General features: G+C 44.0%; 1 protein-coding gene across 4 annotated transcripts in view; it reads left to right on the plus strand.

The window, feature by feature from the left end:
• LOC137372783 (ERI1 exoribonuclease 3-like) overlaps positions 1-15,488 on the plus strand; it is a 419,417-nt gene that overhangs the window by 66,139 nt on the left and 337,790 nt on the right. For all 4 annotated transcript variants that reach the window (XM_068037025.1, XM_068037023.1, XM_068037021.1 and 1 more), the window contains exons 4-5: positions 6,868-6,927; positions 8,286-8,377. In XM_068037025.1, coding sequence (XP_067893126.1) covers positions 6,868-6,927; positions 8,286-8,377 — 152 coding nt within the window. The remainder of the gene's footprint in view (positions 1-6,867; positions 6,928-8,285; positions 8,378-15,488) is intronic.

A 15,488-nucleotide genomic window follows, 5' to 3' on the forward strand; every position in this document is an offset into this window, starting at 1 on the left:
GCCCAATCATGATCAAAATGGTGATCCATCATCAAAAATGATGTCCAGACCTTCCAATCGATGAGTAGCCACTGAGAGGGAGCGGCAAGAGAGACAGAAAGAGAGGGCAGCTGCTCGAACCAACAATCTGCCACCACCCCTACCGGCTGGCAACTAATGTCCTCGCAATGGGAGAGTCTGTAAGGCTAAGATAGGGTTCATAAGCCTCCTGCAAACCCACAACACTGACATCTCATTTCTGCCCTGCAATCCGTAAGGAAGAATCATTCTTGACACGAGGGATTGCTGGTGATGATGATTACCCTGGTATGTCTTTTGTAGTTTTTATGGTCATCAAGTTGAGATATTTCTATATTGGGGAATGAAATATTTTCTCTCTCTTCACTTTTGCATTTATGTAATGACTTATTAAGTCTGCAGGATGTCTCAAAGCACTTCATAACCAATTAATTATTTTTGAAGTGCAGTTTTCATTTAGTTAAATTTATTGACCAATCACATACAGCATAGTGGCACAAGCAAGGAATGTGATGACTGACCAGTTCCTTTGTCGTTATTTTTTTCGTGCTTGTTGGTTGAGAGAGGAAGGTACCCTTACATTAAAATCAAAAACATCGCTGTTGCACCATACTTCCATTTTGTAGAATAGCCAGCTATGTGGGTTTCTTGAGTGACATCCCAAGTTAGAATGCTTTTCCGATGTAGACTTACAGCCACAAAGTATTAGGTTGATATTGCACAAAGTAACTTACTTTAAGATAGTTAATAACTAGCAGAGAGAGGAAACTGGCATTCTGAACACATTGGCTGGATTTGCACCCAGCTTCCAGGGTTGAAAGGATTGTATTTGAATCCACTCTTAATATTTCTGAGTTATTTTGATGAATGTAAGTGTCATGCAGGCCCCCACCTGCCAAGAATGAGGCACACATTATTTCGCCACATGAACATTAAAACTTAAAATTGGTGTTGGGAATAAAGGAGGGTCTATCACAAGGAATTGCCAGGCCCCTTGCCAGAAAGACGTTTTTTGCATGATAGCAGACAGTGTTGGAACAAAGGACCCAGTCCTTGCTTCTCCAATTCACAGAAGACCTGGTCAGACCAGTTTAGTCACATAACTGGCTGTTTGAATTTGAACTTGCCACAGAGTTTTTGAAACTCAGAAAGCTGTTTGCTCCTGGACTGAGAACACCTCTCTCATGTCTGCTCTCATCTCTTTCTCACGGAACTGAAGACCTGTTGAAGACACATGAACCCCAAGAGAGAAAAGTCTCCTACAGTTGACAAGGTTTAAGAAGAATACTGGGCCCCAACGAAAAGCAAGACTACTTACAAAAGGAAAACAGTGAGCTCGAAGCACAGTAAACCAGAAACTCTTCTGATATTGCCTCAAACCTCTCAACTTTATTTTTCTTCTGCTCTTTTCTGTCTCTATTTGCATGTGTGTATTGCGTATGCATGCTAGCATGGGGCGCGGCATAGAGGCCTGCTACCCCACCCAAACCCGACGGGACCCGACTACACGTGTCGGGTTCGGGTCGGTTCGGGCCCATCTTCTGGGTCTGGCTTTCGGGCTCGGGTCGTGTCGGGCCAAGTCCAGATTGAGTCTGGTCGGGTCGGGCCGGACACACATGGTAAATGCTCTGCTGGTTAGTATTAAAAATAAAAAAGCTTACCTGAGCTGGGAGTCCGGGATGAAACTGAATCTGCGCAGTGAGCGAATGACGTCACTGTGACGTCTCGAACATGCGCTGCAGCTTCTTGCAGGTTCAGCGTCAGGAAGGCAAGTAAAGGGATGGTCAGGTCAGGCTCGGGTCGGGTCGAGTAGTGGCAGGGTCGGTGCAAAATCGGAGGGACTCGGGCCGGCTCGGGCTCGGACCCGGGCCCGCTGTGGTTCGGTCAGACTCGGGTCGGGTTCTTTTTCACGACCTAAAGCAGGCCTCTAGCGCGATGTGTATCCGTAGGTGTTAACTGAATTCGAGTTTAAGTTTTAATAAATTTCACTTTTCTTCTTTAAACCTAAGAAAGCCTGTTTATGCTAATTTCTTTGCCTTATATTTGGAAAGTGGTGAACAAGGATTCACCAAGGGGGAGCTCAAAACACAGTGTGTTTAAAAATTAAACCCTGTTACAATAAGACCATGTGAAGACTAAAAGGGCCCCCGAGACACCTTTCCCACCTGGTTGTAATATAAGGAAAAATAAAGTGAGTATTGCAAACTAGACAGCACCTTTTCTCCTAGCAGTGTAAGGATATCTGTTGAATTACTTCTAATTAGTGCATAATATTCCTTTTCTTCAGTTCAGAAAGGCAGTTTGCAAACAGAAACTGTTTCTTGAAATGGTTTTTGTTCGCAATTATTAATCCTGCAGGGCGAGTAGATCATTTAGTTAGACTGTGCCCTTGAGCAGCTTGCTGTTTGTTTTAAGGAGTGATATTTGTTGAGATTTTTTTTTACCAAAGAATGAGCTGTTCAGGGATTTCTACTTTATTTTGGTAGGAAATGGTTTTTCTGTTTCAAGATGTTTTATTTTTTTTCAACTATTCTGTATAAAGATTAACTTTATGCCAATCTTACAAAACAAAACTCTATTACCATCGCATCTTGATGGCCTCTATCATTTAAACATTCTGATGCTTTGAATAGGTTAAAATATGACTCTGAAAGATTAAATAACTTTCAAAAAAAATATTTCTGTTGCTTTTTCCCTTTTCCTTCTCTTTCTCCCATTACAGGCCAATCCTGGTGTGCTTCCCCAGCCAAAGTAGAGGGTAGGAATATTTAGACTTTGGATTTCCTTCCAACTGCTGTTAATTCTAAAATTGAAAGAAGAGATGATTTGAACAGAACAATTAAGATGCAGCCTTAATTGATGTAATGGATCGCTAGCTCGAAACATTGGCCCAGAAATTACTGGAATTACATATTTTGTGACAAGTGGAATGAATTAGAATTTTTTTCTGACCCTTCGGATCGGATTATTTTTGCGCCACAGGTTGTTGGAAATGTGAATTGAGAACAGTGCGGGCATTTGGGACCTCAAGAATGTCAGGTCCAATGGTCTACTTCCTTAGTCAGTGCAATTTAAGGATAAAGAATGAATCCAAACAAATGATGGAGAAAGAAATACGCTAAATTAGAGTCAAATTAGATACAGAAAGAAAAATAGAGGGAATAAGAAAAATGAAACCTAACAGACAAGTTAAAAAAAAATTGAAGTTTTAAAAACCTTCAGGAAAAATTTACCTGTAGGAATGAGACACTGTAGTCCCTTTCTGGGTCTTCAAGGTTGAATAGAATGTCAGAACCATAAATCAAGTCATTATCAGACTCCTTATGACATGAAATACCAGCTGCAGCAAGATTCCTTTATATTTACAGTGCAAATCCAGCAATTTCTTGACCCTCATTTAGAGGTTGATGGCATTCTTCTGTTTTGTAAGGCTAACTGTGGAGAAGTGCAAATTGTTCAGCAATTTGTAGTAATCCACAATTAATGGTGTACCTCTTCCTCACCACAAATTGCTGTTTGTCTAATGCGATAATAATGGTGGACGACCTGAATTTTGCATTATTGTCCCAGCAATTTCTGGACCAATGCTTCCTACCTTCCAGTCTTTGCAAGCCCATGCCTCCATGCACGTTTCCTTTGCCTAATAGAGTTGGCAGCAGAACTGCAAATTTACTTTGATCTTGATATCTTTTTGGTTTTATTGACAAGCCTACTGGTGGATCATTGAAAAGATAAGGAGCTGAATTTTATGAGTGCACTGCAGTTCGCAGCAGTGCACTCTGATGGTGGCGTGCGTCCCGTGCAGATGTGCCGTCCCTGACCCCTGCGATATTACGCGCAGGGGCTGATTTAAATAGATGACGCAGAGGGGATAGCTGCCACGTCCCTGGCAACGGTGTCCGGTGCCACTGCGCAGGTGCTGGCGCCATTTTTAAAGGGCTTCAATCCCTTAGAATTACTTTTAATTTTTAAAGGTACATTATTCTGAATTTTTTATTAACAAATAATAAAGATGTAGGTGGCCCTTCCCCAACCCCCCTAATGTTCATTTCAGTGCACGAAATGACCAACACTTGCCTTTTTCCCTACCTGAACTTCCTTCCCCAACCTTCTAACTTTTGTCCTTCAACCCCTTCCCACCATCCCCACATCCAATAAAATGTGATTTCCCCTCTCTCACCCTGAAAATTTATTCCTCCCCCCTCCCCACCAAGTTCTTGCCTCAGAACTCCATACAAACAGCGGCTGTAAAATTGCCGTGGGACGGCCTGCAGGTAAGTTAATTTAAATATCATTAAGGTTGATTTAATATGCAGATGCCACGAGCAGTACCACAGTACATGCGCGATGCCAATATCATCACCCTCTATAAAAACAAAGCTGACCGCAGTGACTGCAACAACTACCGTGGAATCTCCCTGCTCAGCATAGTGGGGAAAGTCTTTGCTCGAGTCGCTTTAAACAGGCTCCAGAAGCTGGCCGAGCATGTCTACCCTGAGGCACAGTGTGGCTTTCGAGCAGAGAGATCCACGATTGACATGCTGTTCTCCCTTCGTCAGCTACAGGAGAAATGCCGCGAACAACAGATGCCCCTCTACGTTGCTTTCATTGATCTCACCAAAGCCTTTGACCTCGTCAGCAGACATGGTCTCTTCAGACGACTAGAAAAGATCGGATGTCTACCAAAGCTACTAAGTATCATCACCTCATTCCATGACACAATTCAGCATAGCGGCGCCTCGTCAGACCCCTTTCCTATCCTGAGTGGCGTGAAACAGGGCTGTGTTCTCGCACCTACACTGTTTGGGATTTTCTTCTCCCTGCTGCTCTCACATGTGTTCAAGTCTTCAGAAGAAGGAATTTTCCTCCGCGCAAGATCAGGTGGCAGGTTGTTCAACCTTGCCCGTCTAAGAGCGAAGACCAAAGTATGGAAAGTCCTCATCAGGGATCTTCTCTTTGCTGACGATGCTGCATTAACATCTCACACTGAAGAGTGTCTGCAGAATCTCATCGACAGGTTTGCGGCTGCCTGCAACGAATTTGGCCTAACCATCAGCCTCAAGAAAATGAACATCATGGGACAGGACGTCAGAAATGCTCCATCCATCAATATCGGCGACCATGCTCTGGAAGTGGTTCAAGAGTTCACCTACCTAGGCTCAACTATCAGCAGTAACCTGTCTCTCGATGCAGAAACCAACAAGTGCATGGGAAAGGCTTCCACTGCTATGTCCAGACTGGCCAAGAGAGTGTGGGAAAATGGCGCACTAACACGGAACACAAAAGTCCGCGTGTATCAAGCCTGTGTCCTCAGTACCTTGCTCTACGGCAGCGAGGCCTTGACAACGTATGTCAGCCAAGAGCGACGTCTCAACTCATTCCATCTTCGCTGCCTCCGGAGAATCCTTGGCATCAGATGGCAGGACCGTATCTCCAACACAGAAGTCCTTGAAGCGGCCAACATCCCCAGCTTATACACCCTACTGAGTCAGTGGCGCTTGAGATGGCTTGGCCATGTGAGCCGCATGGAAGATGGCAGGATCCCCAAAGACATATTGTACAGCGAGCTCGCCACTGGTATCAGACCCACCGGCCATCCATGTCTCCGCTTTAAAGACGTCTGCAAACATGACATGAAGTCCTGTGACATTGATCACAAGTCGTGGGAGTCAGTTGCCAGCGATCGCCAGAACTGGCGGGCAGCCATAAAGGCGGGGCTGAAGAGTGGCGAGTTGAAGAGACTTAGCAGTTGGCAGGAAAAAAGACAGAGGCGCAAGGGGAGAGCCAACTGCGAAACAGCCCTAACAACCAATTTTATCTGCAGCACCTGTGGAAGAGTCTGTCACTCTGGTATTGGCCTTTATAGCCACTCCAGGCGCTGCTCCACAAACCTCTGACCACCTCCAGGTGCTTACCCATTGTCTCCCGAGACCAGGAGGCCAAAGAAGAAGATGAAGGGCCTGCCGCAAGGTGGCGGGGGGACACACTGAGGTTCCCACAGCTGATAATAGGCGCTGGGGCCGTTCTCGATGTTGCAGGTCAAGGCGGGCCTCTCCTCGCAGAATTTTACTGGCCCCCTCGCCACGACCCGTGGTGTCGAGGAGCCAGTAAAATTCAGCCCAAGTATTCAGAGAGAGCCCTCGTGTTGCTTGGGAGCATGGAGACAGAAAAGAACAAAGGGGCACAGGGGCCGTCAGTCAGGCAATTAGGTCTGGGGAAGAAACCTGGCCTAGTGAAGCATGCTTGGTAATAGGAACAGTATGGTGTCTTTTTATAATTTTTCTTGTTCTCTGTAGTTAGCTGAATAGATTTCATTGCATCTGTTACTTTGTATATTCATGTGCTATCTGTAAATAAAGCAGCTTAACAATTTATATCTGACCTTGTCTCACTAACGTTTTTCCACCCAGGTTTGGCAGATTTGGGCAAGAGGATGTATGAAAGATGCAAAATCTAGTTCAGATCACTAGGGGTTCCTATTGTTACATCCTCAAGTTGTGACATATAAGTAGATATAAGGTGGTTTGTGCATACTCCTGAGTATAAGATGTTCGGACTGCTTACAGGGTGACAACAGAGATTATCTGAGGCAAATTCTTAACTTTTAACAGCAAGGTTCAGCCTGAGGCCTGTGGGTTGGGAACTCTGCTCTAGATAATAGTAGTTTTTATTTCGATATCCCTTGTGATATTTCAGGACAGAGGCTGTCCTTATAAAGTCTCTGTATCATCATTTGTCAAACCTATTGCTATTTTGTAATGTTACGAACGCTCAAAGTACTCTCAGTCATCAGCCATGTAATTTTAACTTCATTTGTTTGTAACTGGGTTTCTTCTTTTCTACCTGTAGCTCACAGGGATTGTGCAGTCCATGGTGGATGGGAAACCAACATTCCAGGAAGCCCTTCAGGTGAATACGATGACATCTTAGCACTGGACCTTGTTTTGAACTGTCTCTTTTAGCCTCACTAATTTGCTTATAATTTTGGCTTGTCAGAGTGAGTTTTTTAAAATTAAAACTAATGCATTGGTCACTGTATTGAACCAGTGATCTTTTCATGTGGCACTGCTAAAACTGCTGGTTTAGCCATCCATTTCCATACCTGGCTTGATTTCATCAAGCACTAATGTGTGTTGTTCTCTTGTGAAAAAAGTGCTTTCTACTCCAAGATCGCCCTGCAAAATAACAATAATCTCTGGCTTTTTTCCACTACCAACTGTCTCCTTAAACTGCCCTTTCTTGCCCCCTCCACCATCACTTGCAACAACATGTGCAATGAATTAATGGAATTAAGGCCATCTGTTCAGCTGTCTCTGCCACATCTCCTTTCTTGTTGCCCACCTAGCCATACTTCCCTCCAAGGTTCTTCCCTGCCCTAGCCCTGAACCTACTTTTTTTTCTGAGTTTCTTTCCTATCTTCTCTAATGCCCTCTCTGAACTGATTTTGTCCCTGAGATGCACCTTCTGTTCCCTTAACTGTATTTCTGTTAAAGTGCTGACCACCCAAATTCCCTTCCTGGCCTCCATGCTAGCTGACATTGTAAATGGTTCCCTTTGCTCAGCTACTGTACCACTCCTTTTCAAAGCCACCATCATCACTCCCCTCCTAAAAACAAAACTCTTGGCCCCTCTGTTGTTGTGAACTACTGCCCCAAATCTAACTTTACTTTTATCTCAAATTCTTGACTACTTTGTTGCCTCCCAAATCTGTGCCCAACTTTCCTGCAACTGCATGCTTGAATCTATCCAAATAGGTTTCCACTGTTCTCTCAAACCTAATCAAAGTCACAAATGACATCTATGACTGTGACCATGGTGCACTAACCTTCATTGTCCTTCTCAATCACTGTGTAGCCTTCAACAAGGCATACTATGCTCCTTTAATTTCTTTACACAGCGAATGGTGTGAATGTGGAACTCACTGTCAGGTGGAGTGGTTGAAGAAGATAGCATTGACATATTTAAGGGGAGTCTTGATGCATACATGAGGGAAAAAGAATGAAGTGATATGAAGGCAGTGTAGGAAGAGGTAATTCGAGTCGAAGGAGGCTCATGTGGAATATAACGGCAGCATAATCATTTGGGTCAAATGGCTCATTTCTGTGCTGTAGATTTTATGTTATATATAAATGTTGCTGATGGACAGAAGCACAAACAAGATATTGCACCAGAGTGCTGGATAAAGTTTAGTAACCACTTTCTTGCATTGGACTTAAACTTGATTTAGTTTTATTTGTTCATTGATCAGTCTTTTTTGTTCTTTGCAGATGGTTGATGACTGGATGAGAAAAGAAGGTTTGCTGGATCCTAAAGTCAACTCCATCTTTGTAACCTGTGGAGATTGGGATTTAAAAACCATGTAAGAAATTAGAGTTTATAGTACTGGATTGTTAAGGGAATTTTTGTTCTATTTCCATTTAAAATGACCAGTTAGTATTTTTATTACCTCTACTAATTCAACAGGCCTACTGGTCCTTATAGAATTTACTCTCCTAATCAATCTATTTGGCGTCTTGTTTCTGACAGCAACTTTTATTTCTGTAATGGTTTTTGTATACAGGAGATGTCGCTAAGTGCTTTACATGTAGGAGGAACAATGTTGAATTCCGAACAGAAGGGAAAATGTTAGATTGGGAGATGAAAACATGATCAAGATGAAGGCTGTTGAAGAGGTTTCGTAAAGCAGGGCGAGAGGTGGCAAGACGACATCAACTAGAGAGGGAGTTCCAGATGAGAGGACCCTAATGGCTGAATGAGCTATCACTGCTGGTGAACAGGAGAAGTGAGAGACAAAGAGTAACCTGGTGTAGGAGAACTGAGATTTGTGTGAGCACAGAAGAAAGTATTGCTGAGATAGAGTGGGAAAGCCTTGGGATAATTTGAAACTTAGGAATTTGACATTTTGAAATTTGTTCGTTTTGCACAAGGAGCGTGGTGAGGATGAGGAGAGTGTCAGACTTCGTTCAAGTGAGGACACAAGCTTTGATGTTTACTTTTGTAAGTTGAGGCAGGGAAACTGATTAAGAGAGCCTTTGAAATATTAAAACTTGAGGTGAAAATTTCCCTAATTAAGAAGTGGGTAGCATGTGAAGTAGAAGCAACTCGTCTTGGAATTGTTGCAGCTGTGGAGTTGAACTGAGATTCTTCACATCCGGATTGAGTTTGAGTTGGCAGACATGTTAGGTATGGAGGCAGAATGTTCTGATGAAAGGTCACTGACCTGAACCGTTAACTCTGCTTCGCTCTCCACAGATGCTGCCAGACCTGCTCAGTATTTCCAGTATTTCTTGTTTTTATTTCAGATTTCCAGCACCTGCAGTATTTTGCTTTTATCTTAAAATGTATCTAATTTCAGTCAAAATTCAAGATAACCTTCCAAACCCACAACCTCTACCACCTGAAAGAACAAGGGCAGCAGGCTCATGGGAGCACCATCTGCAAGTTCCTCTGCCAGTCGCACACTATCCTGACTTCGAAATATATTGCTGTTCTTTCATTGTCACTAGGTCAAAATCCTGATATTTGCTACCCAACAGCACTGTGGGTGTACCCACCTTCACAAGGACTGCAGCAGTTTAAGGCGGCAGCTCACCATCATCTTCTCAAGGTCAATTAGGGATGAGTAAGAAATGCTGGCCTTGCCAGCAACGGCCACATCCCATGAATGAATAAATAAAAATTGTATTTTTGGTTGGGATAGGAGGATAAGCCAGAAGAAAATTGAGTTAGAGTTTTTTTTTTATTGAATATGTATTGCAAAATAAGTTTACATTGGTCGGCTCCTTTTCCTAATGCAAATAACCTTGTGCTGCCCATTTCTGAACTTGAACCAGATACATCTGGCTGGCATGAATGAGGAACATTAAGTTATGAAATTTGACTTGCTGCACATCATCAGCACATAAATTAGCATTGCATTTGTACAAGCAAACATGCTGCATCATTACATACATGCCTGCATGAGTTGTAGAGGCTCTTGAATTTCAGTGAATATTGACAGCCAATATAACCTGATACACATGCAGGGCTTAATTTTATTCAGGCGCCGTGCTGCCACGGATGCAGTGACCTGGACATTGGCTCAGTCAGCTGCTGCCTCTAATGGTTTACACAGGGAAGCTGCAGATGTGGACTGGTGCACAGCAGGTGAACGAGGGTGAGGTGTGGCTTGCAGATCTCATGTCGGTTCCTATGGTGCAGAGAGCCTTTGTCTGGTAAGCCACTTCCATACATCCCTAGCTCACTGCTATCCCTGTGTGCAGAGCCTGTGTGCCATCTGCCCTCCCATGCGTCTTTTATGTTGTAGGTCCTCGGCATCCTCATAGTCCGAGGAGGAATCCTGTTGACGTCTCTTCTCATCATTCCAGGCCTGGCCCCTATTAGGTGCGTAGTTGTGCAGAGTAGCAAAGAAAGGATCTGGCATTTTTAGCCCATAGTTTAGGGCATCACCCTATCCATACAGGCATTGGAGGCACTCTTTAAGCATGCCGATCTCCTGCTCAACAGTGACTCATGCAGCTCAGTGGCTGGCGTTGTATCTCTCCTCTGCAGCAGTGGTGGAGTCTCTCACTGGTGTCGGGAGCCATGTCTGCAAAGGACAGCCCTTATCTCCAAGAAGCCACCCCTCCATCTGAGCCAGTTCAATAAATAGCAGTCGCAGCCAGGACTGGCGCAAGACCCAGGTCTCATGGCAGCTGCCTGAGAAGCGGTCACACATTCGCAGCATCTGCGGTGATCACATGCCAGCTTCACCTAGATTGAGAGGGCTCCTTTCATGTGACGTCTGCAGGTGGTAGCCTGGTGGGAGGCCTGCTGTCCATCTGAGTGCATTCTATGAACATTACAACCTATGGTCCTCTGGCAATGTTGCCAGAACCAGTGGCCCTCTGGGTCTGGCTGGGAGAGTCCGTCCTGAAGTGGACATCCTCACTGGTCCTTCGGTGCATGGCATTGGTGACCTCCCTGATGCAGCGGGGCACTGCTGACTGTGCGACCCCACAAAGGTCTCTGGTGGGCCTCTAAAAGGCTGCAGAGGCGTCAGGCTTGAGATCCGCTGCCACTATGAGGAACAAAGGCATGGGATGTCTACCGGAGCCCATGGGCTGCAGGGCACCGAGACTTGTCACCACCCTCTCTATATGCGCAATCTCCTCTGACGCTGGTGCTCTGACATCCAATGACATGTCATGTTGGGCCTGTAGATGCATAGCAAACGTAATGGCGAGCTCCCCTTGAGGGCTGCTGCTCATGACTGGGGGCCTCTACATGGATTGCACCTGCTTGTTGGTATTGCCTCTGGTGCCGACAGATCCTCACATGCAGAGGATCACACAATGTAAGATGAGCCATACCTTTTTCCATGTGATAAATAAAATTGAACCCTTCATGTATTTGAAGGTTCCTAACAGGCAGGGATTGGTGTTGGCAGGTACATCAGCTGCTTTCCTGGATCAACTATGCCATGGCATTGCCCATCTTGGCCAACACTCAGAGTGGCACAGCATGACCACATCAAGATCCTACCAGCTGAATTGTTTGGCCCCACCATCCATATAGCCTTAATGCTCCTGCCCTTTCTGGCACCCTCCCCTCACACAGGGTCCTCGTGTGCCACTGACCCCTCACAAACACAGAGCATACACTGTTAACGGAGGGATGGTGCACTGTACCTCCCTTCATCCCAGCACAGCTTTCCCTCCAGTAATCCCAGACGCCCTCCCTTTTAGAATGCAGAGTGACACCCCTACATATCCCCCCCCCCTCTCCCTTCCGTAATGCAGAGTGAGACCCCTGAATAACAACTTACCTTCGGTGGCGACAACATCTGCCTCTGAGGACCCGCCAACTTTTCAATTCGTGAATGGGACGGTAGGTGATGGCCGCCCGTTCAGCGAAAAATCCAGACGTGTCAGTGGAGAGGCGGGGCTGCATAATCAACAAAGATAAGTACGCTTTACCGTATGTTAATTGTGGTGCCGCCGCCGTGCGGTGGGGGGGGGGCCGCACCGAGATCCCGCCGCCGCTGGTAATATGCGGCGGGCCCTTCTCGATGTCGCGGGTCGAGGCAGGACTCTCCCCGCAGCATTTTACCGGCCCCTGCATCGCGACCTGCAGCGTCGAGGAGCTGGTAAAATTCAGCCCGCTATGTCTACCCATGAACACAGTGCCAACTGGCCCAAAAGTCTGAAAATTCAAGGTCAATTTTGACATTACAACACACATTTAAATCTGGGTGTTATGCCTGATTCAGCTGTTATTCTGAAGCCGTCACAAGACTGTTCACTCATCAGATTACTAGTATGGGTGTCAAGAAAAGTAGAGGAGTTGCAATAAATTTATATTCAGCAGCAGTATACTGGATTTTTGTGTTGAATTGGCAGCACTATAAATATATCATTTGGTGTAAAAAAAATCATAGTATAAGTGACATTGGGGTGAAATTTAGCTTCGCCAAATTAGTTAATGGGTGGTAACAATCTCAACGGTCACTACACTCAATTTCTCTTTAACGGCGATGCTTCGGCAGCTGCCACTTTTTAAAATGCCTTTCCTTAGGAGCGGGACTTCTGCCTGTTTCAGGTAGTGGGCCTCTTGATTATGCAAATCGGGGTCCTGTGACATAATTAGGACAGTGATTGCAATTTTCAGGGATATAGGTGAACTCCATTCATTTGTCTTGGCATTGAGCAGACAAAGCAACCATCCCAAAGGGACTGCTGTTGGGCGTTCCGAAATCAGCCCAGAAATGCTTTTGGGTATATTTTTGTGAAGTCAGTGTGGCTTCTCTTGACTCCCCAAAAATACTGAGGGACACTGCTGATCAGAGCTTGCTTCGTTGCACAGCCCTCTTTCCCCCACCACTGCCACACCCCACCCCACCAGCCCCACAGCCAGGACCTACCAATGGACTGGCATGGCATCCCAGTTGCCTTATTATTGTGCTGGCCCAGACCTGGCAAGCTGCATTGGGATGCCTATATGGGACAAGAAGCTCTCGGGTGGCATGGAAATGAAGCCTGATTCCTCCTAACAGATTCAGCCCTATGACGAGCAGGAATGGGCAATCAGCTGCCTGAAAGTTAGCACCTAATCTGTCATTCTGCAGGGCCATTTCTTTGGAAACAGAATCCTGATGTATAAACTGACGAGCAGACTTCCTTTCAGTTTGTTTCTCCTCTTACCTTCCAGCTGGCAGTTCACTGTCAAAGTCATAAGTTTTTTATGTCTTTAAAATAATGAAGGGGTAATGTGGAGTATGCATAGAGAAGATGTTTTCTACTTGTGGGGAGTTCAAAACTAGGGTCTGTAAATATCAGATTATCACTTCTATAAATCCAACAGGAAATTCAGGAGAAAATTCTTTAATTAGAGTGGTGAGAACGTGGAAATCGCTAACATGTGGAGTTGTTGAAGCAAATATGATAGATGCATTTGCTCGTGTGGAGCATAAACGTCAGCTTAGACCAGTTAGGCTGAATGGCTGTAAATTCTATCCAATGCCTTTACCCTAAGCTACTGGCACTAAACTTGAAAAATATTGACAATTGAATAATATCTTCCTTTTATGTGCACTTTTATAAACATTTAAAAATAGATCATTTTTGTGCAGTTTTTTCTCTTTTTCATGTACTGATAACAGAAGGGACATGGAAAGGTATTAAAAATGCTGCATGGGGAAAACCAATGGAGGTAATGAAGGGATACACATTGTTATGGCCAGGTGAGGAGGAGGTCTCAGGCTCCCCTCTTACCTTTCCTCTTATTTGACCGCAACAGGGTTTATTCCTGTTAAACAGTGATTGTGCTTACCACCTCTGTGTTTTACCTTTTACCTTTACTGTGATCGTGAAAGAATCAATCGGACAGATTTTCGTGAGTTTAAACAAGAAAGAGGTAAGTTTATTATACTTAACACTCTAACCCCAATTTAAAAATACTAAAAAAAAAGCTACACATTTATGCACACAATCACACGAGAATCATACACACAGACAGATAGATTACAGAGGGAAAAATAGATTTGGTGGTTGAATTAAAGTCCAGAATGAATGGAACACAGCCTGTGAAGTGGATGATCTGGTAGTCCTCGGCTGAAGCTATATTCTTGAAGTCCTCACTGGTCAAAGTGCACATTGTGGTTGGCCTGCTTTGCTCAGGGTTTTCTTGAAGGCAGAATTGTAGTTTGATCTCTTTCCCTGGTCGCTGGCTGTAGCAGTTTATAGGCTTGGAGGGTCCACAATTGCAGTCGGTTTTCAAACTTGATGTTTTCTGGGGAGAGAGAAAGGGAAACACACAGCTTTCTCTACTCTGCAGTCTCAGTTACTCATTATCTTCTGAGTGTAACAAAACTTCTGTTTTTTCAGAGATGGGCAGGCATGGTTCTCTCAATCCGCTTTGTTTTTATCTCCTACAAGGTTCAGAATTGGCTCCACAGGTTCCAGGATACCAATATTTTCACTTGGAGGGGTTTGCTTTTTCAAAGTCGATGTGTCAGGATGGCCTTGACTGTCATGCTAATGAAGCAATCTGAGGTAATTCACTTACTTAGAAGAATCTATTGTTCTAGGTTCAGGGCTTCTCAGACTGCTGTCTGCAGTTTAATCTCCTGGTATTTCAGATACAAATTGCAGTGGCCATCTTGGCTGCTAGTTTTTAAAATGTTGGCGCACGATTTTTCCATTACAAGTCTAATGTAAGTTTTCAACCGATGAAATAAATATTTCTCATTTGGCATACGGGGTTTTCTTGACAACATTGATTTGTATTCTTTGGGGCCTCTTGGGACATTTATACTGCCCTGCAACCAGGAGAACCAGTTGGCTCCAGGAAAAACTTATTCAAAGTGCTGTCCTTCATTTACATCACTCTAATTCACAGCCACTTTACAATTGCATACGGTGAGTTTTTGTTTAATTTTGCGGCAAGGGTAGAGAAATCAATCGACGGCATTCACTCAGAGCATTTCAATGCAAAACTGCAGCTTGGATAAGAAAACTGAATTAGCAGCTGGTGTGTAAAAGACGGTATGTATATCAGGACTGATTTAGCAGTTAAGATGTTCGTAAATAAATTACCACAATAAAATGTAAATAAATTTAAGAAGAAAAATTACCAGGATGAAATAACTACAGAAATTCAAATGGGGAATTAACATAGATTTGCTTTATTATATAATATAGACTTATTAAAGGCCATAGTTGCTGCAAAGTTAAGTTTTCCTGTTAGTCCTATAATTAGTTTTCAGTCCCCTTCGGAAACAAAATAGACATGTAGTTAGCATAATAATTGGCTTTAATTGAGCCTTGGTAAATCCTCAGACCTGTTTTGAAACCTTTTATCTATTTTAGAATAAAATTAGCAACCACACATTTTTTGTATTCTTGTTAAAGTGTGTAAGACATGACACTTTCCTACTCCCATTTTTTGTATCTAAAATATTTATTTACTAATTTGGTGAATGTTTGTTAAGG

This window comes from Heterodontus francisci, chromosome 8 (genome assembly GCF_036365525.1).
Source record: "Heterodontus francisci isolate sHetFra1 chromosome 8, sHetFra1.hap1, whole genome shotgun sequence".
In the NCBI taxonomy this organism is placed as follows: domain Eukaryota; kingdom Metazoa; phylum Chordata; class Chondrichthyes; order Heterodontiformes; family Heterodontidae; genus Heterodontus; species Heterodontus francisci.